At 42.7% G+C, this 25,957-nt stretch overlaps 1 protein-coding gene across 3 annotated transcripts in view; it reads right to left on the bottom strand.

Moving 5' to 3' along the window:
• Positions 1-25,957, bottom strand: part of AFG2A (AAA ATPase AFG2A) — a 701,600-nt gene that overhangs the window by 602,455 nt on the left and 73,188 nt on the right. For all 3 annotated transcript variants that reach the window (XM_077279095.1, XM_077279096.1, XM_077279097.1), the window contains exons 7-9: positions 22,648-22,704; positions 21,116-21,239; positions 20,422-20,677 (exon numbers count right to left, since the gene is read on the bottom strand). In XM_077279095.1, the coding sequence (XP_077135210.1) occupies positions 20,422-20,677; positions 21,116-21,239; positions 22,648-22,704 (437 nt within the window). The remainder of the gene's footprint in view (positions 1-20,421; positions 20,678-21,115; positions 21,240-22,647; positions 22,705-25,957) is intronic.

Here is a 25,957-nt window from a genome sequence, read left to right as displayed (position 1 = left end):
AGGGGTAGAGTTAGGGTTAGGGTTTGGATCCCTTTATCACCTTGATGGTGGTGGGTGGCTTTTCAGTGTGTTTTCTGTTTTTTTTCGATAAAAATGCATGCGTTTTTAACGCAAACAAACGCATGTGCTTAAAAACGCAAGAAAATACTGCAGGTTGTATTTCTGAAAATGAACGCATGCAGAAAAAAACCGCATGCGTTTGAAAACGCGACCAAACGCGTACAAAAAAACCGCATGCGTTTTCAATGTTAAATATAGGGAAAAAACGCATGCGGTTTTTTGTGCAAAAAACGCTGCAGACAAAAACGCAAGTGTGAAACCAGCGACGCTTTTTATAGCAAAAAAGTTTTTGCGTCTCCACATTTTGAGACCTATAATTTTTCCACATTTTGCTCCACAGAGTCATGTGAGGTCTTGTTTTTTGCGGGACGAGTTGACGTTTTTATTGGTAACATTTTCGGACACGTGACCATTTTTGATCGCTTTTTATTCCGATTTTTGTGAGGCAGAATGACCAAAAACCTGCTATTCATGAATTTCTTTTGGGAGAGGCGTTTATACCGTTCCGCGTTTGGTAAAATTGATAAAGCAGTTTTATTCGTCGGGTCAGTACGATTACAGTGATATCTCATTTATATCATTTTTTTATGTTTTGGCGCTTTTATACGATAAAAACTAAAATATAGAAAAAATAATTATTTTGGTATCGCTTTATTCTCAGGACTATAACTTTTTTATTTTTTTGCTGATGATGCTGTATGGCGGCTTGTTTTTTGCGGGACAAGATGACGTTTTCAGCGGTACCATGGATATTTATATCAGTCTTTTTGATCGTGTGTTATTCCACTTTTTGTTCGGCGGTATGGTAATAAAGCGTTGTTTTTTGCCTCGTTTTTTTTTTTTTTTTCTTACGGTGTTTACTGAAGGGGTTAACTAGTGGGGCAGTTTTATAGGTTGGGTCGTTACGGACGCGGCGATACTAAATATGTGTACTTTTATTGTTTTGTTTTTTTTATTTAGATAAAGAAATGTATTTATGGGAATAATATATATTTTTTTATTATTATTTATTTAGGAATTTTTTTATTTTTTTTTTACACATGTGGAAAAAAATTTTTTTTACTTTTTTACTTTGTCCCAGGGGGGGACATCACAGATCATTGATCTGGCAGTGTGCACAGCACTCTGCCAGATCGACGATCTGCTGTGCAGGGCTGCAGGCTTACCAAGTGTCTGCTCTGAGCAGACACTCGGTAAGCCACCTCCCTCCCTGCAGGACCCGGATGCCGCGGCCATCTTGGATCCGGGACCTGCGGCGAGGAGGGAGGTAGGAGACCCTCAGAGCAACGCGATCACATCGCGTTGCTCCGGGGGTCTCAGGGAAGCCCGCAGGGAGCCCCCTCCCTGCGCGATGCTTCCCTATACCGCCGGTACACTGCGATCATGTTTGATCGCGGTGTGCCGGGGGTTAATGTGCCGGGGGCGGTCCGTGACCGCTCCTGGCACATAGTGCCGGATGTCAGCTGCGATATGCAGCTGACACCCGGCCGCGATCGGCCGCGCTCCCCCCGTGAGCGCCGCTGATCGATGATGTCGTACTATCCCGTCGGCGGTCATACGGGCCCACCCCACCTCGACGGGATAGTACGTCTGATGTCAGGAAGGGGTTAAGCTCGCCTTCCACGGTCTCTAGTAATAAATACATCTAGCTAGACGCCACCAAAGCGGTAAATATATGAATAAGAAGAAACTCAGATATGAAGTTTGCAGTCGCATACCAGAAAATGTTGTAATTCTCAAAATACACCAAGCTACAGAACCCTATTAGCTGACAAGTAAAATATGTAGTGGAAGGACCTTCTGTACAGAGGGTTTATTTTCAGATCTGGATTTAATATTTACTAGCTGCAATCACTTGAAAATCTGCTCTTTCCTTTAATACTTGTCCATTTGCCCTAGGTTACCATACTGAATGAGGATGTGGTTTTGTGGTTTGCTCATTCTCTTTCCTGGTAGCCTCAGATTTATTTGGATGTCTGTTATGTGTTATACATTTTGTAAGGAGGCATAATTCTTTTCCGAACAATTATGGTTTCCTAAAATGTAATTATCCTTGTGTTAAATATGAATGCAGCTCTTGACAAGTAAAGAGAAGTCTGTAGGAACTGGGACAGATATTTGCCTGCTGAAACATTATGTGGGTGGATGTACAAGGACCTGGAACTCTACTGTTTGTATGGCCATAATGTGGGATTGCCAACAGCCCCCAGAATGTAAGGCAGATGACAGCAAATTCAAGGACTATGTTTACTGAGAAAGTGTGTTTAGGGTTCTATCTACACACACTATACTACACTAATTATATACAGTGGGGGAAATAAGCATTTGATCCCTTGCTGATTTTGTAAGTTTGCCCACTGACAAAGACATGAACAGTCTATAATTTTAAGGGTAGGTTATTTTTAAGACTAAGAGATAGAGTATCAAAACTAAAATCCAGAAAATCACATTTTGCATCAAAGGAAATGTGTCATCTTTCACACGCTTATCTGTTTACAATAACGGTAATTTTGACCAGGGGTGCCCAAACTTTCACATGCCACTAAAACATATAATATATATATATATATATATATATATATATATATATATATATATATATATATATATATATATATATATATATATATATATATATATATATATATATATATATATATATATCTCTATCTATATATATATATATATATATACATACACATATACAGTTATATGAAAACGTTTGGGCACCCCTATTAATCTTAAGCTTAATGTTTTATAAAAATTGTTTTTTTTGCAACAGCTATTTCAGTTTCATATATCTAATAACTGTTGGACACAGTAATGTTTCTGCCTTGAAATGAGGTTTATTGTACTAACAGAAAATGTGCAATCCGCATTCAAACAAAATTTGACAGGTGCATAAGTATGGGTACCCTTATTTTCTTGTTTTAAATACTCCTACCTACTTTTTACTGACTTACTAAAGCACTTTTTTTGGTTTTGTAACCTCATTGAGCTTTGAACTTCATAGCCAGGTGTATGCAATCATGAGAAAAGCTACTTAAAGTGGCCACTTGCAAGTTGTTCTCCAGGTTGAGTCTCCCCTGAAGAGTGGCATCATGGGCTCATGATCGGAAAACAAAGATTATTCAACATAGTTGTTCAGGGGAAGGATACAAAAAGCTGTCTCAGAGATTTAACCGGTCAATTTCCACTGTGAGGAACATAGTAAGGAAATGGAAGAACACAGGTACAGTTCTTGTTAAGGCCAGAAGTGGCAGGCCAAGAAAAACATCAGAAAGGCAGAGAAGAAGAATGGTGAGATCAGTCAAGGACAATCCTCAGACCACCTCCAGAGAGCTGCAGCATCAACTTGCTGCAGATGGTGTTACTGTGCATCGGTCAACTATACAACGCACTTTGCACAAGGAGAAGCTATATGGGAGAGTGATGCGAAAGAAGCCATTTCTGCAAGCACGCCACAATCAGAGTCGGCTGAGGTATGCAAAATCACATTTGGAGAAGCCAATTTCTTTTTGGAAGAAGGTCCTGTGGACCGATGAAACCAAGACTGAGTTGTTTGGTCATACAAAAAGGCGTTATGCATGGCGGCAAAAAAAAACACAGCATTCCAAGAAAAACACTTGCTACCCACAGTAAAATTTGGTGGAGATTCCATCATGCTTTGGGGCTGTGTGGCCAATGCCGGCACTGGGAATCTTGTTAAAGTTGAGGGACGCATGGATTCCTCTCAGTATCAGCAGATTCTTGACAATAATGTTCATGAATCAGTGACAAAGTTGAAGGGGATGGATCTTTCAGCAAGACAATGATCCAAAACACTGCTCCAAATCTACTCAGGCATTCATGCAGAGGAACAATTACACTGTTCTGGAATGGCCATCCCAGTCCCCAGACCTGAATATCATTGAACATCTGTGGGATCATTTGAAGAGGGCTGTCCATGCTCGGCGACCATCAAACTTAACTGGTCTGAACTGCAATTGTTTTGTAAAGAGGAATGGTCATAAATACCTTCACCCAGGATCCAGGAACTCATTAAAAGCTACAGGAAGCGACTAGAGGCTGTTATTTTTGCTAAAGGAGGATCTACTAAATATTAATGTCACTTTTCTGGTGAGGTGCCCATACTTATGCACCTGTCAAATTTTGTTTGAATGCAGATTGCACATTTTCTGTTACTACAATAAACCTCATTTCAAGGCAGAAACATTACTGTGTCCAACAGTTATTAGATATATGAAACTGAAATAGCTGTTGTAAAAAAAACACAATTTTTATAAAACATTAAGCTTAAAATTTCGCAATTTTCACATTTTGAATTTTTATTCTGTTAAACCAGAGAGTTATGTGACACAAAATAGTTAATAAATAACATTTCCCACATGTCCACTTTACATCAGCACAATTTTGGAAAGGAAGTTATAACGGTTTAAATTTGACCAGTGATTTCTCATTTTTACAACAAAATTTACAAAACCATTTTTTTTAGGGACCACCTCACATTTGAAGTCAGTTTGAGGGTTCTATATGGCTGAAAATACCCAAAAGTGACACCATTCTAAAAACTGCACCCTTCAAGGTGCTCAAAACCACATTCAAGAAGTTTATTAACCCTTCAGGCGTTTCACAGCAGCAGAAGCAACATGGAAGTAAAAAATGAACATTTAACTTATGAGTCACAAAAATGATCTTTTAGCAACAATTTTTTTTATTTTCCCACGTGTAAAAGGAGAAACTGGAACACGAACGTTGTTGTCCAATTTGTCCTGAGCACGCTGATACCTCATATGTAGGGGTAAACCACTGTTTGGGCGCACGGCAGGGCTCGGAAGGGAAGGAGCGCCATTTGACTTTTTGAAAGAAAAATTGGCTCCAATCTTTAGCGGACCCCATGTCGCGTTTGGAGAGCCCCTGTGTGCCTAAACATTGGAGCTCCCCCACAAGTGACCCCATTTTGGAAAATAGACCCCCCAAGGAACTTATCTAGAAGCATAGTGAGCACTTTAAACCCCCAGGTGCTTCACAAATTGATCCGTAAAAATGAAAAAGTACTTTTTTTTCACAAAAAAAATATTTTAGCCTCAATTTTTTCATTTTCACATGGGCAACAGGATAAAATGGATCCTAAAATTTGTTGGACAATTTCTCCTGAGTACACCAATACCTCACATGTGGGGGTAAACCACTGTTTGGGCACATGGTAAGGCTCGGAAGGGAAGGAGCGCCATTTGACTTTTTGAATGAAAAATTATCTCCATCGCTAGCAGACACTATGTCACGTTTGGAGAGCCCCTGTGTGCCTAAACATTGGAGCTCCCCTACAAGTGACCCCATTTTGGAAACTAGACCGTCCAAGGAACTTATCTAGATGCATAGTGAGCACTTATAACCCCCAGGTGCTTCACAGAAGTTTATAACGCAGAGCTGTGAAAATAAAAAAATATTTTTCTTTCCTCAAAAATGATTTTTAGCCTGGAATTTTTTATTTTCCCAAGGGTAAGAGGAGAAATTGGACCCCAAATGTTGTTGTCCAGTTTGTCCTGAGTACGATGATACCCCATATGTGGGGGTAAACCACTGTTTGGGTGCACGGCAGGGCTCGGAAAGGAAGGCACGCCATTTGGCTTTTTGAATGGAAAATTAGCTCCAATCATTAGCGGACACCATGTCGCGTTTGGAGAGCCCCTGTGTGCTTAAACATTGGAGCTCCCCCACAAGTGACCCCATTTTGGAAAATAGACCTCCCAAGGAACTAACCTAGATGTGTGGTGAGCACTTTGAACCCCCAAGTGCTTTACAGAAGTTTATAACGCAGAGCCATGAAAATAAAAAATAATTTTTCTTTTCTCAAAAATGATTTTTTAGCCCACAATTTTTTATTTTCCCAAGGATAACAGGAGAAATTGGACCCCAATATTTGTTGCCCAGTTTGTTATGAGTACGCTGATACCCCATATGTGGGGGTAAACCACTGTTTGGGCGCACGTCAGGGTTCGGAAGGGAAGTAGTGACATTTGAAATGCAGACTTTGATGGAATGGTCTGCGGGCGTCACGTTGCATTTGCAGGGCCCCTGATGTGCCTAATCAGTAGAAACACCCCACAAGTGACCCCAATTTGGAAACTAGACCCCCCAAGGAACTTATCTAGATGTGTGGTGAGCACTTTCAACCCCCAAGTGCTTCACAGAAGTTTATAACACAGAGCCGTGAAAATAAAAAATAATTGTTCTTACCTCAAAAATTATGTTTTAGCAAGTAATTTTTTATTTTCACAAGGTGTAACAGGAGAAATTGGACCCCAATAGTTGTTGTCCAGTTTGTCCTGAGTACGCTGGTACCCCATATGTGGGGGTAAACCACTGTTTGTGCGCACGTCGGGGCTTGGACGGGAGGGAGCACCATTTGACTTTTTGAACGCAAGATTGGCTGGAATCAATGGTGGCGCCATGTTGCGTTTGGAGACCCCTGATGTGCCTAAACAGTGGAAACCCCTCAATTCTAACCTCAACACTAACCCCAACACACCCCTAACCCTAATCCCAACTGTAGCCATAACCCTAATCACAACCCTAACCCCAACCCCAACACACCCCTAACCACAACCCTAACCCCAACACACCCGTAACCCTAGTCCCAACCCTAACCCTAATCCCAACCCTAACCCTAATCCCAACCCTAACCACAACTGTAACCCCAACACACCCCTAACCCTATCCGTAACACTAACCACAAGCCTAATCTTAACCCTATTTCCAACCCTAGCCCTAATTCCAACCCTAAGGCTATGTGCCCATGTTGCGGATTCGTGTGAGATTTTTCCGCACAATTTTTGAAAAATCCGCAGGTAAAAGGCACTGCGTTTTACCTGCGGATTTACAGTGGATTTCCAGTGTTTTTTTGTGCGGATTTCACCTGCGGATTCCTATTGAGGAACAGGTGTAAAACGCTGCGGAATCCGCACAAAATTGACATGCTGCAGAAAATACAATGCAGCGTTTCCGCACGGTATTTTCCGCACCATGGGCACAGCGGATTTGGTTTTCAATAGGTGTACATGGTACTGTAAACCTGATGGAAAACTGCTACGAATTCGCAGCGGCCAATCCGCTGCGGATCCGCGGCCAATCCGCTGCGGATCCGCGGCCAATCCGCTGCGGATCCGCAGCCAAATCCGCACTGTGTGCACATGCCCTAACCCTACCCCTACCCCTACCCCTAGTGGAAAAAGAAAAAAAAATATTTTCTTTTTTTTTATTATTGTCCCTAGTACCTACCTATGGGGGTGATAAAGGGGGGGGGGGGAAGTCATTTACTATTTTTTTTATTTTGATCACTGTGATAGGTTATATCTCAGTGATCAAAATAAACCTGGAACGAATCTGCCAGCCGGCAGATTCGGCGGGCGCACTGCGCATGCGCCCGCCATTTTGGAAGATGGCGGCGCCCATGGAGAAGACAGACGGACACCGGGAGGCCAGGTAAGTATGAGGGGGGGGATCGGAGGACGGGGGGGGTGGCATCGGAGCACGGGGGGACCGGGCAGGAGGACGGGGGAGCGGACAGGACGACGGAGGGGAGCGGAGCACCGGACGGAGGACCGGGGAGGAGATCGGTGGTGGTAGGGGGGTACATAAGTGTTTCCAGCCATGGCCGATGATATTGCAGCATCGGCCATGGCTGGATTTTAATATTTCACCAGTTTTTTAGGTGAAATATTACAAATCGCTCTGATTGGCAGTTTCACTTTCAACAGCCAATCAGAGCGATCGTAGCCACGGGGGGGTGAAGCCACCCCCCCTGGGCTGAAGTACCACTCCCCCTGTCCCTGCAGATCGAGTGGAATTGGAGTTAACCCTTTCACCCGCTCTGCAGGGACGCGATCATTCCATGACGCCACATAGGCGTCATGGGTCGGATTGGCACCGACTTTCATGACGCCTACGTGGCGTCAAAGGTCGGGAAGGGGTTAAAGAAGAAACAGGAGACTAAGATGACTAGTCACCGAGGCTGGCTTCACCAACTTCTCCCTGCTTTACTCTGCTGGACTGACCAGCCTATCCTTATATGTACAGCTTTCACCAGAATTCTAGTGAAAAACTATCTGAAACATTAAATAATGTTTGTACCTTTGGTGTTTTCATGCCTGTCATGGCCAGCTCTGCAAACTTTATACAAAAAATGGGAAGCTTCATGGGCAGCCGGCCATGTCCAGGGAGATTAGCTACAGTGCCATGGTTTGTAAACTTGTTGATTAAGGCTTCTTTCACACTTGCGTCGGTACGGGGCCGTCGCAATGGAATCAACTCTGACCTGTGAGCCTCAGTCTGACACTGCACATAGACATAAGGGATTACAGCTCTCCTGTCTATGTGGCATATGTGCAAAAGCAGGAACAGCATGGAGAACATTATATAGCAGTTTTGAGCAGTGTAGCTGTGAAACCAGCACTTGGGTGAACGGAAATATTTAACAGATAGGATGAACAGAGACAGATGGAGTTCCTGCTATTTCACTCTACCATGCGACACTTATTACCCACTCATTGTTTGAGCAATATTGATACTGCACTTCTGAAAGTTTTTTGCTGTAGCTGATACTTTCACCCATGCAGTAATTTCATATGTATTTTGTAATAAACATTACATTGTAAAGCTATCCTATTCCTCAAAATTAAAAACGTGATATAATAAAGGATAAATCCAGGACATCCCCTTTTATTCATCATTGCAAAATGTACATAACATAATTAAATATATATTTTTAATAACATGCAATCTTCCTCTGGACAACAAACATCTAAGTTTATTCTATTCGCTAACGGAGCCAAAAGTTCTTTCTGATTTCCATTAACCGAAAAGAATGTGACTGTATTTCATTACTTTGTGTTTAGTTCTTTGTGAAAGACAATAATAAATTAAAATGAAAATGCCGTCCAATGCACTGGAAACAGTCTGTATGGCACACTCAAGACATACATTGTTAAAAGGATCAAGTGTCCCTTCACTAAATTATTCGGTTAATAAAGTTTTCAGCTTTTAAAACGATATTTGCAGACAATAAGAAACCAGTTCGTTTTAATAAGCCGACTTCACAATAACAGATGAGAATGTTGTAACCAGTGGACTGTAATCTATATGAAATGTGTAATCAACTATTTCCTCAGGCAGATACTAAGGGTACGTGCCAATGTACGGTATTTGAGGCATAAAAAAGTGCTGCAAACACTGCGTGAAATACATGAATTTTTGCCATGTTTTTTACTTGTGTTTTTGAAGCGGTTTTTATTTGGGTTTATGTTCCGCATGCATGGAATGGGTAAAAATGCTGAAAGAATTGACGTGCTACAGACATGAAACCACTTAAGATCAGAAAGGAAAAAATAAGCAACATGTGTATGAGCCTTCAGGAATTTCATTTACTTTGCTTGTACTAGGAAACGCTTCAGTTTTTGTGACAAAACTGTGAGGAAAAAAATGGCAAAAAAACCCAGCAAATTCTTAACGTGTGAACATACTCTAACAAGGGGTTCTAAACGTCATTTGGGGGAATACTCTGGCTCTAGTATACGGATGCAATGGAGCGGCCACTGTTATTGGGGAACTGTACTGAACACTGGCGGTACTGCGCCAATAAAGGGGCCAAAGTGATGTGAGGAGAAGCAAAATCCAGATTTCATAGTTACATAGTTAGTAAGGCCGAAAAAAGACATTTGTCCATCCAGTTCAGCCTATATTCCATCATAATAAATCCCCAGATCTACGTCCTTCTACAGAACCTAATAATTGTATGATACAATATTGTTCTGCTCCAGGAAGACATCCAGGCCTCTCTTGAACCCCTCAACTGAGTTCGCCATCACCACCTCAGGCAAGCAATTCCAGATTCTCACTGCCCTAACAGTAAAGAATCCTCTTCTATTTTTGTGGAAAAACCTTCTCTCCTCCAGACGCAAAGAATGCCCCCTTGTGCCCGTCACCTTCCTTGGTATAAACAGATCCTCAGCGAGATATTTGTATTGTCCCCTTATATACTTATACATGGTTATTAGATCGCCCCTCAGTCACCTTTTTTCTAGACTAAATAATCCTAATTTCGCTAATCTATCTGGGTATTGTAGTTCTCCCATCCCCTTTATTAATTTTGTTGCCCTCCTTTGTACTCTCTCTAGTTCTATTATATCCTTGTTGAGCACCGGTGCCCAAAACTGGACACAGTACTCCATGTGCGGTCTAACTAGGGATTTGTACAGAGGCAGTATAATGCTCTCATCATGTGTATCCAGACCTCTTTTAATGCACCCCATGATCCTGTTTGCCTTGGCAGCTGCTGCCTGGCACTGGCTGCTCCAGGTAAGTTTATCATTAACTAGGATCCCCAAGTCCTTCTCCCTGTCAGATTTACCCAGTGGTTTCCCGTTCAGTGTGTAATGGTGATATTGATTCCTTCTTCCCATGTGTATAACCTTACATTTATCATTGTTAAACCTCATCTGCCACCTTTCAGCCCAAGTTTCCAACTTATCCAGATCCATCTGTAGCAGAATACTATCTTCTCTTGTATTAACTGCTTTACATAGTTTTGTATCATCTGCAAATATCAATATTTTACTGTGTAAACCTTCTACCAGATCATTAATGAATATGTTGAAGAGAACAGGTCCCAATACCGACCCCTGCGGTACCCCACTGGTCACAGCGACCCAGTTAGAGACTATACCATTTATAACCACCCTCTGCTTTCTATCACTAAGCCAGTTACTAACCCATTTACACACATTTTCCCCCAGACCAAGCATTCTCATTTTGTGTACCAACCTCTTGTGCGGCACGGTATCAAATGCTTTGGAAAAATCGAGATATACCACGTCCAATGACTCACCGTGGTCCAGCCTATAGCTTACCTCTTCATAAAAACTGATTAGATTGGTTTGACAGGAGCGATTTCTCATAAACCCATGCTGATATGGAGTTAAACAGTTATTCTCATTGAGATAATCCAGAATAACATCCCTCAGAAACCCTTCAAATATTTTACCAACAGTAGAGGTTAGACTTACTGGCCTATAATTTCCAGGTTCACTTTTAGAGCCCTTTTTGAATTTTGGCACCACATTTGCTATGCGCCAGTCCTGCGGAACAGACCCCGTCGCTATAGAGTCCCTAAAAATAAGAAATAATGGTTTATCTATTACATTACTTAGTTCTCTTAGTACTCGTGGGTGTATGCCATCCGGACCCGGAGATTTATCTATTTTAATCTTATTTAGCCGGTTTCGCACCTCTTCTTGGGTTAGATTGGTGACCCTTAATATAGGGTTTTTATTGTTTCTTGGGATTTCACCTAGCATTTCATTTTCCAACGTGAATACCGTGGAGAAGAAGGTGTTTAATATGTTAGCTTTTTCCTCGTCATCTACAACCATTCTTTCCTCACTATTTTTTAAGGGGCCTACATTTTCAGTTTTTATTCTTTTACTACTGATATAGTTGAAGAACAGTTTGGGATTAGTTTTACTCTCCTTAGCAATGTGCTTCTCTGTTTCCTTTTTGGCAGCTTTAGTTAGTTTTTTAGATAAAGTATTTTTCTCCCTATAGTTTTTTAGAGCTTCAATGGTGCCATCCTGCTTTAGTAGTGCAAATGCTTTCTTTTTACTGTTAATTGCCTGTCTTACTTCTTTGCTTAGCCGCATTGGGTTTTTCCTATTTCTAGTCCTTTTATTCCCACAAGGTATAAACCGCTTACAGTGCCTATTTAGGATGTTCTTAAACATTTTCCATTTATTATCATGCTCAGGTCTTTGGAATAAACTGTATAATACGGATATATGGGCGTAATGCTCAATATACATACAATCTATTTGAAGAAAAGTAAAATAATACAGCTCTTAGTCACCAAATTCAGGTTTTTCATTCAATCTCATTGCCACATTTTTAGAATACAGCACTAAGCCATGTAGTCTGCCTTTGCTACCATTTGTGAAACAATTGGTTGTTTCTAAGAGCCCACTGAATTTGAGCATGGTATGGAGATAGGATGCCGCCTTTGAAACACGGTCAACCATGAATGGTATTATTGAAAAGTGGAAGGAACCATAGCAAAAAATGTCAGACCATGTAAAGTTACTGATTGGGGTCACCGAGTATGGAGATGAATAGTGCATAAAAGTTACCAATGCTTTGTCTCCGGGACTCCAGCAGCTGACCAGGTCAGAAGCACGGGTACGTGGTACAGAAGGGAGAGAACGAGGTGTTGTCAGACGATCCAAACATGAGGCAGGCAGCACAGGATCAGTAAACGCAACAGAAGTCAGGAGTAGAGAGGTCGGTCAGGACAGATAAAAAGGCCGGGTCGTTAACGGGAAGCGGAATACAGAAGAATGTATACACATGTACTACCAGAGCAGAAACCAACGTTGGGACAAGAATTAGTAGGCGGAGCTGCCTAATAAAGGCCCTGCTGGCATGGCATAGGCCAGGAACCTAATCTATCCCTGTTGAGATCGGCCATGCTTCCCTAAAGCTAAATTAATTCCACCAGCAGATGCAGCAGTGCTAGATGAAGCAGACTAGCGGAACGGCTTGACCTGGGGAGAAACCACACGGTAAGCAGAGGGGCCCTGAGGAGGCATGCAAGTTACCGCTGTGACATACATCACCAATCACAAAAGGCAAGCAATGGATGGAGTTGGTGTATAGCCCGCCACCACGGAACTCTGGAGCAGTGGAACTGTGTTTTGAGGAGTGACAAATTCTCTATCTGGCAGTCTGATGTTGGCGAGAGCTAGGAGAACACTACATGGTGTCAAATCTAAAGTCTGATGGAGAAAGGATAATGCCATAGTGAGGATTTACAGAGTTGGCTTTAATGGTTTAGTTCAATTGATGGGAAATCTTAATATTTCCAACTTTGTAGGCATCATTTGGAGTAAGCACTCTTTTGTTTCTGCATGACTGTGCCCTAGGACACAAAGCAAGGTCAATAAATGCAAAGTTTGGTGTAGAAAAACGTGACTGGCCCACACAGAGCCCTGACCCCAACTCATTGAACACGTTAGGGATTGAACTAACATGAAGATTATGAGAAAGGCCCTTTTGTCCAAAATCTCCACAGACACACTGCAAAATGGTGTAGACAGCCCTCCCAAAAGAGTGGAAACTATTATAGGTGCACAGAAGGACCAGGTCTATGGATTAAGAATTGGATATCATTAAATTATATGTCATATTTAATCGTTCTCAAGGGATTAAAAAAAATTATAGGTACATGACTATGTGAGACAACTAAGGCATACTAAGTGTATGCCATAAATAATTGATAGGCGCAGCTATCACTTCTAGGAATCCTATCTTTTGGATACTTTTCTCCCACAATCAGCACTCCAGAGAGAAGACCATACTCTCCTTACTGAAGAACATGGGTGTTGTACGAACAACTTACCATTTCATGACTCCCTTAAACTACAACAGAGTCACGCGTATAGACAGCCACTTTTTTAACATATATTCCTTTTTGGAGTGCCAAATAAGGGTCATTGGATACCATCCACCTGGTAAATGCGAGACCCAGAGATGTCTACATAGTGCACTATTAGCACTTGCTGACCCCCGCTTCTGAACTGTTCTCTTATGCTCTCTTACATGACAACTACACATGGGGAGACAGACACACACACAGTCTTGCCGCCCAGACCACGCGACTGCTATGAAGATCGTGGGCTGGAGGGACCCAGTTCTGACCAGCACCTACTCCCACCCCTGTTCCACCAGGCATTTTGATCCATCAGGATCTGTGTCCTCAAGGCCCAAATAAAACAGAATATAATGGTGGAACAGGGAGAAATCGGCTCCAGGTGCCACCTTCTGCGACCGACTTCTCACTCTTGCGCGGGTATGATGACTTCACTATCTCTCATCTGCTGTAAATATTGAGAATGGAGAAGCTTGTTAGAAGGAACAAGGTAACCTTTATTTATATTATTATTTTTCGTGGCGGACTATGCAACTATCAGACTGTGTGTGGGAACATCATACTGTGTGTGGGACTGTGGGGGGCATCATACTGTGTAGTGGGTCCACAGTGGCTTTTTGTGTATGGTTTTGTGGGGTCCATTGTACTGTTTGTGGGGCTGCGGGGTCCATAATACTTTGTGAGTGGCATCATCATACGTTTTAGGGGGCTGTGGGAACATCATACTGTGGCAAGGGACTGCTGTGAGGCAATCAAACTTTGTAGGAGGGGATATGGGCACATCACACTGTGTGGGGGACTGTGGGGGCATCATACTGTGTAGAAGTGAACTGTTGGTACATTATACAGTGACGTCATCATAATGAGTGCATGTAGGAATTCACTGCAAGGTATCATGCCATATGTAGAAGGCACCATACTGAATCGGGGCTATGAAAGAGGTACTGCAGTTGGAAAAAACACTAAGGCTAGGTTCCCATTGCGTTAATGGGATAGCGCTAACGGACAGCGTTGCACGGCGAAATTAACGCCGTGCACCGCGTCCGTTAGCGCTCCCATTGCCGGCAATGTTAGAGCGCATTGCTAGCGCATGTCATTTTCGGCACGCGCTAGCGATGTGCCGGTCTTTTGTAGCGCGCCTCGGACACTGCTTGCAGCGTCCGCGGCGCGCCCGAGGTCCGTTCCCCGCGCTCGCAGATCGGGGATCTGCGAGAGCGGGGACGTTAACGCGACCCCTGAACGCGGCCCCGAAAAAGACATTGCGTTAGCGCAATCCGCTAGCGCTCGCGCTAAACGGATTGCACTAACGCAATCTGAACCTAGCCTTAGGAGCCTGAGCTCTAGATCAGCGCATGATTATGGGCCTATTAAACCATGTTTGAAGCGGTTTAACAAAAAGCACGTACTCCACATATCGTGGAAAGTTATTCAACATTTTAAATAAACCTTGTGTTTCTTTTTCTCACTTCTACTAAAGATCTCTGCTCCCTATCGTTGAGTGAAAACATTTTTGTATACTACCAAAGGCTTGTGAAGTAGAACTATGCACATTCAGACAAACACTGATTTATACCAAAAGGCAGGCATACCACAATGAACCAATACGCCAGAATATTTCAATGTCCTCGTTTCTTGAGGACGCATGTGTATCTCCACAAGGATACATAGACAAGGAAAGAAAAACGTTTGTTTAGTAATACATTTTCCTGTAGCAGTCACCCCCTCCTTCCTCGAAATGATAATAAACCTTCAGATAATTCAGTCCTGTCTGGATTCAATTAAACTTTCACTGTCTAGTCTTACTCTTTAAACAATGCCTTCAAACCCTTCTGGCCCCCATGATGCTATCACATCAGAGGCCCAGTGTTTTAGAACAGCACGCCAAAATGGTGTGCAGATCGTGCGGATATTGAAGATTAATTTTAAGCATTACAAACTAAATACTTCCTTCCACTCTAAACAAATCACATGAATCCCCTTCTTGAAGAAATCAGCCTGTATTTACATTCGCCCTGATGCAGCTGCGCAGGCTTCCTTAGAAGGCCACGGTCGCAATAAATCCCTATATTAGGAAACCTAGATTGCCAACCAGTGATCTCCGCAGCTTGCTCTCAGCTCGATTATTAACATTTCCTAGTGGTTTCGGGGAAAAAAAGCCAGGCTTATCTCTTTCTCAAGACATTATAAATTCATGCACGCTTGAGGAGATTAATATCCTGCTCAGGGGCAGAGGGCCGATGAATCAGTAAATTAATACAGCATTGTGGAGAAGCAGATGTGTGTCCTGCAAGCTGAACTCTGCTGTGTACATCTCCAACATACCCACTAGAAGGACAAGAATCCATGTGAAGGGCATTAATGCATAGACTACATGCTTTCTCTCATGTACAGTGGAGCAAAAAAGTATTTAGTCAGTCAGCAATAGTGCAAGTTCCACCACTTAAAAAGATGAGAGGCGTCTGTAATTTACATCATAGGTAGACCTCAACTATGGGAGACAAACTGAGAAAAAAAAATCCAGAAAATCACATTGTCTGTTTTTTTATCATTTTATTTGCATATTATGGTGGAAAATAAGTATTTGGTCAGAAACCAAATTTCATCTCAATACTTTGTAATATATCCTTTGTTGGCAATGACAGAGGTCAAACGTTTTCTGTAAGTCTTCACAAGGTTGCCACACACTGTTGTTGGTATGTTGGCCCATTCCTCCATGCAGATCTCCTCTAGAGCAGTGATGTTTTTGGCTTTTTGCTTGGCAACACGGACTTTCAACTCCCTCCAAAGGTTTTCTATAGGGTTGAGATCTGGAGACTGGCTAAGCCACTCCAGGACCTTGAAATGCTTCTTACGAAGCCACTCCTTCGTTGCCCTGGCAGTGTGCTTTGGATCATTGTCATGTTGAAAGACCCAGCCACGTTTCATCTTCAATGCCCTTGCTGATGGAAGGAGGTACTCAAAATCTCACGATACATGGCCCCATTCATTCTTTCATGTACCCGGATCAGTCGTCCTGGCCCCTTTGCATAGAAACAGCCCCAAAGCATGATGTTTCCACCACCATGCTTTACAGTAGGTATGGTGTTTGATGGATGCAACTCAGTATTCTTTTTCCTCCAAACACGACAAGTTGTGTTTCTACCAAACAGTTCCAGTTTGGTTTCATCAGACCATAGGACATTCTCCCAAAACTCCTCTGGATCATCCAAATGCTCTCTAGCAAACTTCAGACGGGCCCGGACATGTACTGGCTTAAGCAGTGGGACACGTCTGGCACTGCAGGATCTGAGTCCATGGTGGCGTAGTGTGTTACTTAAGTAGGCCTTGTTACATTGGTCCCAGCTCTCTGCAGTTCATTCACTAGGTCCCCCCGCGTGGTTCTGGGATTTTTGCTCACCGTTCTTGTGATCATTCTGACCCCACGGGGTGGGATTTTGCGTGGAGCCCCAGATCGAGGGAGATTATCAGTGGTCTTGTATGTCTTCCATTTTCTAATTATTGCTCCCACTGTTGATTTCTTCACTCCAAGCTGGTTGGCTATTGCAGATTCAGTCTTCCCAGCCTGGTGCAGGGCTACAATTTTGTTTCTGGTGTCCTTTGACAGCTCTTTGGTCTTCACCATAGTGGAGTTTGGAGTCAGACTGTTTGAGGGTGTGCACAGGTGTCTTTTTATACTGATAACAAGTTTAAACAGGTGCCATTACTACAGGTAATGAGTGGAGGAAAGAGGAGACTCTTAAAGAAGAAGTTACAGGTCTGTGAGAGACAGAAATCTTGATTGTTTGTTTCTGACCAAATACTTATTTTCCACCATAATATGCAAATAAAATGATAAAAAAACAGACAATGTGATTTTCTGGATTTTTTTTTCTCAGTTTGTCTCCCATAGTTGAGGTCTACCTATGATGTAAATTACAGATGCCTCTCATCTTTTTAAGTGGTGGAACTTGCACTATTGCTGACTGACTAAATACTTTTTTGCCCCACTGTAACTCCATTCAACTGGCCTGACATAAAAAACATGTATAAGAGATATAACAAGTGGATCTCTATTCAGGGGAGAGGCATACTATATTCCTGAGAATAAAATCCATTTATTGTAGTTACATTAAATCCCAATAAAGAACCAGAGAAATGTCATCTCTATTCTCCACTACAGAAAATTCAGGAGAGAATTTAAAGTTTAAGGGAATAGTCTGATTGTTAAACGAACAGACAGTGTCCTAAACTAAACTAAAATTGTAAAGGAACAAACAAACAGCTCTAATCTCTTCAATTCCCCGCTGATCCAGGAGAGTCTCCTGTGCCACCCACCAAACTTAAAGGGCCACTGTCACCTTCTCCAGCCGTTATAAACTAAAAGAGTCACCTTGTGCAGCAGTAATGCTGCATTCTAACAAGGTGGCTCTTTTAGTTTTAGGTGCATGTATTCCCAAAATAAAGGGTTTTATATTTTTGCCAAAATACCTTTCGTTAGCCAGGGAGGCAGGTCCTCACCCCCCTGCTTGTAACGCCACATTGCCGTCACTCAAATGTTCAGGGATGCCGGGCACCACATGGTCAGAGCTCTCTGCGCCTGCACCAAACAGCGATACACAGCGCAGGCGCCGGATTTCATGGGTAAACAGCGCTGCGGGGGCGGTGCCCGGCACCCCTGAACATTTGAGTGACGGCAATGTGGCGTTACAAGCAGGGGGGTGAGGACCTGCCTCCCTGGCTAACGAAAGGTATTTTGGCAAAAATATAAAACCCTTTATTTTGGGAATACATGCACCTAAAACTAAAAGAGCCACCTTGTTAGAATGCAGCATTAATGCTGCACAAGGTGGCTCTTTTAGTTTATAACGGCTGGAGGGGGTGACAGTGGCCCTTTAAGTTGGCCATACATCTTCGACAAAGGTCTTAAATACTTACCTCTGACACCCTCATACACATGAACGCTCAGTTAGTCGATCACTTCAAAATTTCTAGGTTCCATCGACATTCTTCAAATGTGTATGAGAGCCCCAATTCATCAAATGTTTATGCCAGAAAGCTGACGTACAACACTTTAAAAAGTAACTACCGTATATTTCTGTGAAAAATGTCCATGCCAGTCCCAGTCAATTGGCAAAACTGGGGCACGGAGGTGGCGTGACAACACCCAGCTGTCTAATCTATTACTAGAGGTGCCAGAAACCTTACTCCAGTTCCTGATTGGAGTAACATTTCTGCTGAGGCATACGAAGGTGACGCCACTTGTAGGATGCACCCGATTCACTAAGTGGCATGCACCTTTTAATGAATTAGGCTCTCCTTACTCCATCCCTTCACTGTACAACACCATCTTAATGTAACAGGGCCTGAGTGTTGTGCAGTGTAAAAAAACCAGCTTCAGGTAGGGCCTTGTTCTGCTTGTCCTTGGGGCAATGCCCCGCAATTACTTCAGGTCCTAAGCCCCCCAATAACGAGAGTGTGCACAGTTCTGTACTACGGTGTCATAATACACAATGTGCTTTCATTAGTAGCACTGTCATCCCTCTTTGCAAACTCAAATAAATGACTTAGCAGCTTTTGCCTAAAGAGGATCGGTGAGGTGTCCAAAAAAAAATCCGCTACCTTGCCAAAATCCATGTGGTTCCCTCGACCTGCTGCTGTTTCCTGTTTGCGTTTGTCACTACATTGCAGAGATATGGTTCTTTTTTTTTTTTTTTTAACCAAGTAAGCTTGTGGTCCAAACGGATTTTTCACAAGAGTTTTCTTTGGAGAAGTGTAGTCCTCTCCCTCAATGATCCTGCCCAATCCCCACTTGGCAAAATCTATGTCTGGATGAACAGTGTGACCTCGCTGTTATAACCTCAGGCAGCGGCTTCACAACAAATTAAATAGAGCTGCACTACTTTAGATGAGTAGTTGCCACTGCCGCGTACTGCAGAACAGCTTGAATTAGGAACTCTTAGGTAAGTTCACACTGGGCGTTTTTGATGCTTTTTTTTCTGCAGCAAAATCTGATCATCTTGGCAGGAAAGAAGCAGCGTCAAAAACGCAGGTTTAGGTGCGGTTTTATTTTCTCTTTGTCCATGCTAATGTCCTTGGATTTTCAGCAGCAAAAACGCAGCAAATAATGATACCTGCATTTTTGCTGCGTTTTTTTCAACACCCATTCAAGTCAATGGTTAAAAAAAGCTGCAAAAATGCTGAAAGAAGTGACATGCTCTATGTCCAAAAAAACGCAGTAAAGCACAAAATACTGATTAAACAAAAACCCAATGTGTGTGCATGAAATTTCTGAAATCTCATAGGCTTTGCTGGTACTGTAAAAAGCAGCTGAAAATTAGCATATAAAAAGCAGCAAAAAAAACGCAGAAAACCGCCTTGTGTGAACTTACCCTTATACAGAAGCTTTTCTGCAGTACCCAGCAGCTCCCGCTACACAGTGAATGGAGCCGTGCACTGCAGTTCTATTCAATATAGTTACAACGATCAGTAAAGGTGTCAAGTATCGGACTCCCAACGATCTTATATAGATGACCGATCCTATGGACAACCCCCTTTACAAGAAAGCCATAGTGTAAAATGTCAACTGTTTAATAAATTTGTCATGAAAAAGCTTATATTGTATCCATTTAAAAGATCTTACATATGGCAGGAGCTTTAACATACACAGATTACACAAAGGCAGCAAAAATCAGTGAACGTAACCAAACTTACCCCACATATTTATTAACTTAATTATAATGATAATGATCCAAGAAATGCTGCAACGGTCAAGTCAAAATTTCCCAAAATCACACGCCCATTAAATTTTTGTTGTCAATTACCAAAATGGTTTTAGATATTTGAATGTATAAATAGAATGCGAGCGATAACCCTTACCAAGACAATATATAACCTAGAACATGACTTACCTGCTTCCTTGCACAGAGCCGCTAGATCTGCCCCCACATAGCCATGGGCACTACTGGCCAAGTCTGCTAGTTCCTCATCTCTCAGCTGATGTGGGACTTTGACGAGTATCCGTTGGAGGATGTCCAGGCGCCCCTGAGCACTGGGGACACCAATTTCTATTTCTTTGTCAAATCGCCCAGGGCGACGTAATGCTGGGTCCAGTGAATGAGGGCGGTTGGTTGCACCCAGGACCAGTAGCTGGCCTTGACTTTCTTCCTACCGTGGTGAGGTAATATAAAATATACATCAGTTCTTGCAGGTTATGCATTATAGAAATGTGATACACGAGAATATAAATAAGTTGTATAAAAAAAAATTAAATAAAAAAACAGTATAAAGCAGAATTATATCAGTACAATGGTCAAATGCAAAGATAATATCCATTCACAATTGAGGCTACTGCTAAGCTGTAGGCGTTTGATATTCCGTAATTAATACTGCAGCTGTGGGTCACCTAGAGACACCTCCATTTACACCAACAAATATCAGCCAGTTTATAAGGGCAAAAAGTGGGTATAGTTTTAGGGGTGGAGCTGTGAATATTAAATCATAAGTGGCAGCTACTCAGCTCAAAACTCTCAAAATGCCCTGCTGGTGATCAATTATACGATTTGGCTTTCTGCCCGAACACAGTAAACAATATATAGATCTTACCGAGCCAATCCCATCCATAAGTGTCAGCAATGATGCTACCAATCTTTTCTCCACTTCATTCTGCGCCCCTTCTCTTTTAGGACAAAGTGCATCCAGTTCATCAATGAATATAATGGAAGGCAGACTATAAAAGAAAACAATAGTAAAGACTAACAATAATAATATATTTACTTTATTTTGTCCCGGCCAAGCGCTGCTTACAAGCATAAAGCAGCTGCGAGGGAGCGGAGGAAGGTAAGCCCTGCATAGCAGGATGGGGGCAAATCATACCAGGATACAGATGGGACCAAGCATACCAGGATAAGGATGGGGCCATGCATACCAGGATAAGGATGGGGCCATGCATAGCAGGACAGGGATGGGGACCAATCATACCAGGATAAGGATGGGGCCATGCATAGCAGGACAGGGATGGGGACCAATCATACCAGGATAAGGATGGGGCCATGCATAGCAGGACAGGGATGGGGACCAATCATACCAGGATAAGGATGGGGCCATGCATAGCAGGACAGGGATGGGGACCAATCATACCAGGATAAGGATGGGGCCATGTATACCAGGATAAGGATGGGGCCATGCATACCAGGATAAGGATGGGGCCATGCATACCAGGATAAGGATGGGGCCATGCATACCAGGATAAGGATGGGGCCATGCATAACAGGACAGGGATGGGGATCATTCCTACCAGGCCAGGGATGAGGGGGTCATGCCAACCAGGATGGGGATGAAAGAGGCCATGCATACCAGGATAAGGATTAGGGGGCCCATGAACACCAGGATGGCGATGAGGGGGTCATGCACACCAGGATGGGGGCCATGATGCATGCCTGGTGTTCTGTGGCAAATGCCAAGCGTCCAGCACCTCTTGGAGTCTATTTCTAACCGTTTGTGCAGACACATGCACATTTGTGGCCTGCTGGAGGTCATTTTGCAGGGCTCTGGCAGTGCTCCTCCTGTTCCTCCTTGCACAAAGGCTGATGTAGCGGTCCTGCTGCTGGGTTGTTGCCCTCCTACGGCCCCCTCCACGTCTCCTGGTGTACTGTCCTGTCTCCTGATAGCACCTCAAGCCTCTGGACACTACGCTGACACAGCAAACCTTCTTGCCACAGCTCGCATTGATGTGCCATCCTGGATGAGCTGCACTACCTGAGCCACTTGTGTGTGGGTTGTAGAGTCCGTCTCATGTTACCACGAGTGTGAAAGCACAACCAACATTCAAAAGTGATCAAAACATCAGCCAGAAAGCATTGGTACCGAGATGTGGTCTGTGGTCCCCACCTGCAGAACCACTCCTTTATTGAATGTGTCTTGATAATTGCCAAAAATTTCTGTTGTCTATTCCATTTGCACAACAGCATGTGAAATTGATTGTCAAAGGGTTGCTTCCTAAGTGGACAGTTTCATTTCACAGACGTTTAATTCACTTGGAGTTATATTCTGTTGTTTAAGTGTTCCCTTTATTTTTTTGAGCAGTGTATATATATTTTGAAAGAATAAGAGGAAAAAGCATGCATAGATTTATTTACCGCTGTGATGCTTCAGCAAATATTTGACGTAGCCTGGCCTCTGACTCTCCGTAAAATCTGCAATAGAAAATTAATAAATCTACATCAAATGGAATGCCCCTAATTACTTAACAAATAGTCAGTTATTTTTCAGTTTGTATTGGTGGTTTACACATGACTATTTTAAAAGCCTATATGTCTAATGGGAATGTACCTTATAAGTTGACATAGAAAAATTTTAAAAAACACATAGCATAAGATAAAGCCTTCCCAAAACCCTGTGTGATGACAAATGCACATCTAGCAGGATACAGGAGCCCTCCACTGATAAAGGCAAGGGGCAGTACAGGTGCAAACTACTGATACAAACAGCAACCCCCACACCTACCAGATTATGGAGGGGTTGGCTGTATTTTATGGTATGTGTTTTTTTACCTTATAAGTTGATGGTCGATAGACAAAAATTTCCTTGGCAGGCCTTCCTAACCACATGATATAATACTGGGGCCTAAATAACAGCCTAATTTGGATAAACACTGCTTATTGGAACGGTCACTTGACAATATGCTGATGACAATGAGTCCCACTGTCAGGGCCCCAGTGATCAGCCTTAGTCTGTGGTGACACCAGGCAGTAAGTGTTCATTACCCCTGCAGCACCACCACAGGAGTAATAAAGCATTACATAGTTCACACTCAACAATGAGTACAGGCTCCACAGGGAGAGAGATGTTCTTGCCCTGGCCAGAAGATGAGAATCCAGGACCCCTACCCTCCATTAGCCTAGAATTTCATAACAGAGGGTATGCAAATGTTTTTGGACATGGACAACCTTTATTATTAATGACCATAAGGCTAATAATAAAGACATGATCCTGATGTGATCCTTAAATAAATAGGCAATGTTGACCTGAACGATTAGGCTGTGTGCACACGTAGCAGATTTTTTGCGTTTTTTCCGCGGTTTTTCGCTATAAAACCGCGAAAAAAAACGCTCACATTAAGCATCCTATTTACTAGAATGCAATTCGCATTTTTTGTGCACATGCTGCATTTTTTTCCTGAGCGGAATCGCATTGCAGAAAAAAACGCAGCATGTTCATTAAATATGCAGAATTGCAGGGATTCCGCACACCTAGGAATGCATTGATCTGCTTACTTCCCGCATGGGGCTATGCCAAGTTTATCTTGGTCTCATTAGATCACAGGACATGGTCTTCAGCAAACTGTTTGTGGCCTTTCATGTGCATCATCTTTAGAAGAGGCTTACTTCTGGGGCCTTTGCAGAAATGCTGGCAGCACTCACACATCTATTTTGAAAAGAAAACACGTGGATATGATGCTGAACACGTGCACTCATCTTCTTTGATTGACCATGACGAGGCCAGTTCTGAGTGGAACCTGTCCTGTTATACTGCGGTATGGACTTGGCTCAGGGTGTTGGCAATCTTCTTGTAGCCTAGGCCATCTTTATGTAGTGCAAATATTCTTTTTTTCAGATCCTCAGAGCGTTCTTTGCCATGAGATGTCATGTTCAACTTCCAGTGACCAGTATGAGAGAGTGTGAGAGTGATAACACCAAATTTAAGACACCTGCTCAACATTCATACCCGAGACCTTGTTACTCATTACTCAAATTATTTACAATTTGGCCATTTTCACTTAGGGGTGTACTCACTTTTGTTGCTAACGGTTTCGACATTAATGGCTGTATGTTGAGTTATTTAGAGGGAACACCAATTTTACACTTATACAAGTTGTACACTGACTACTCTACATTGAATTTTGAGGGGTGTATTCACTTTTGTGATATCCTGTATATATGGGCTCTATAAAAATCATAAAGCTGTATATTTAATTGCTGTAATGACTTTTAAAACTTTTTTATTTCATACGTAAATAAGGGGGCAATGGTGCACCTTTGGCATTGCCGAGTGCTTGGTGTGCCTTTATGCCTCCACAATTTGCATACGGAGCAGTTCTCCTGACTCATGAGTGACTCTTGGTCAATCCCTACGCATATACACAGTCTGTGAAGTAGTCCATGGTGTGCACACCGTGTGGGGGCAGGCCCCCTTTACATCACTGTCTATTGCCATTGTCCACTGCTCCCTATACTGATACACCCACAAATGGAGTGAGCGGCTTCACAGAAGAAGCGAGGGCGGAGAGGATGGGTTACATTCTCCCCTTGTGGTCAGTCCGTCACAGAATAGATCAATACCAGCTCTGACAATGCATCACAGAATGGGTCAGGGCAAGCACTGTCAGTCAGTTTGAAACTTGAGGGGGTGAAAAGGTGCGCCAAATCTTGGCCACACCAAGGGTGCACCAAAACCTCCTTATATGCACATGGAATAAAACAAGTTTTGAAAGTTATTACAGCAAAAAAAATATTTACTGCCTAAATGATATTTATAGGGCCAAGTCCCTAATGTATTATTTAATTAGCTTAATTTGTAGTTCGGGGGTGACCGTTCTTTTAAAAATTGAACAGGAAATGTATTTTATGCAATTCCCTAGAAGTGAACAGTAGACACCTACAAACCATTACAAAATGAATAATACAGAACTTTGGTCCCGAAGTGAGTAAAATCTTTACGTTTATGAAGTTTTCATTTTTTTAACATTTTTCTCTTAATGTTACAATCACTATAAGCGTTTGGCACCCTGCTCGGATTTCCTGTTGAGCTGGATATCAAATTATTGAAGACATTCCTGGGAGAACATGAAAGCCTCAGCAGAGAAGCCTTCCTGTTACAATAGTCAGACTCTTGGATCTGCTTACAGGTTAGTAACACTATGATAGATGACTTTACCAAGCAGCAGGGAGTTAGCCACACAGATCTATACAGTACCTCTCACCTACAGAGGAAAGCACATTAATCTATTCATGACTGCTTCATACCCATTCATGGGACAGACTAATATGTATGGGTGCACAATGCACAATCATAATGTCTTGGCCTACCCAAAAGTATTTTTTTATTCAAATAACTAGTTCAAGGTGTTATCGGATGCTTGGGTGTGTCTTCGGCGTGCTCAGAAATTATGCTAGAGTCCCTGCAGCTGTGTGTCTCCCGGCTGTTTGACAGCCGCAACACCTGCATGGATGGCCTGTTTGTTAGGGAATTCCTGCATGTGTTGTGAACAGCCGGGAGACATGTAGACGCCGGGGACTAGAAGATATCATTCAAGCATGCCAAAGTCACTCGGTTAGCACCCGAGAATGCTCGGATAACGCCTTACCTGAGCACGTTCGCTCATCACTAGTGGTTAGCACTGTAGCCTTGCAGCACTGGAGTCCTGGGTTCAAATCCCACCAAGGACAA

Source organism: Ranitomeya variabilis, chromosome 1 (assembly GCF_051348905.1).
Source record: "Ranitomeya variabilis isolate aRanVar5 chromosome 1, aRanVar5.hap1, whole genome shotgun sequence".
NCBI classification, from domain to species: Eukaryota; Metazoa; Chordata; class Amphibia; order Anura; family Dendrobatidae; genus Ranitomeya; species Ranitomeya variabilis.
The sequence above is the reverse complement of the archived record's forward strand: the minus strand, read 5'-3'. Positions and strand labels throughout refer to the sequence as shown.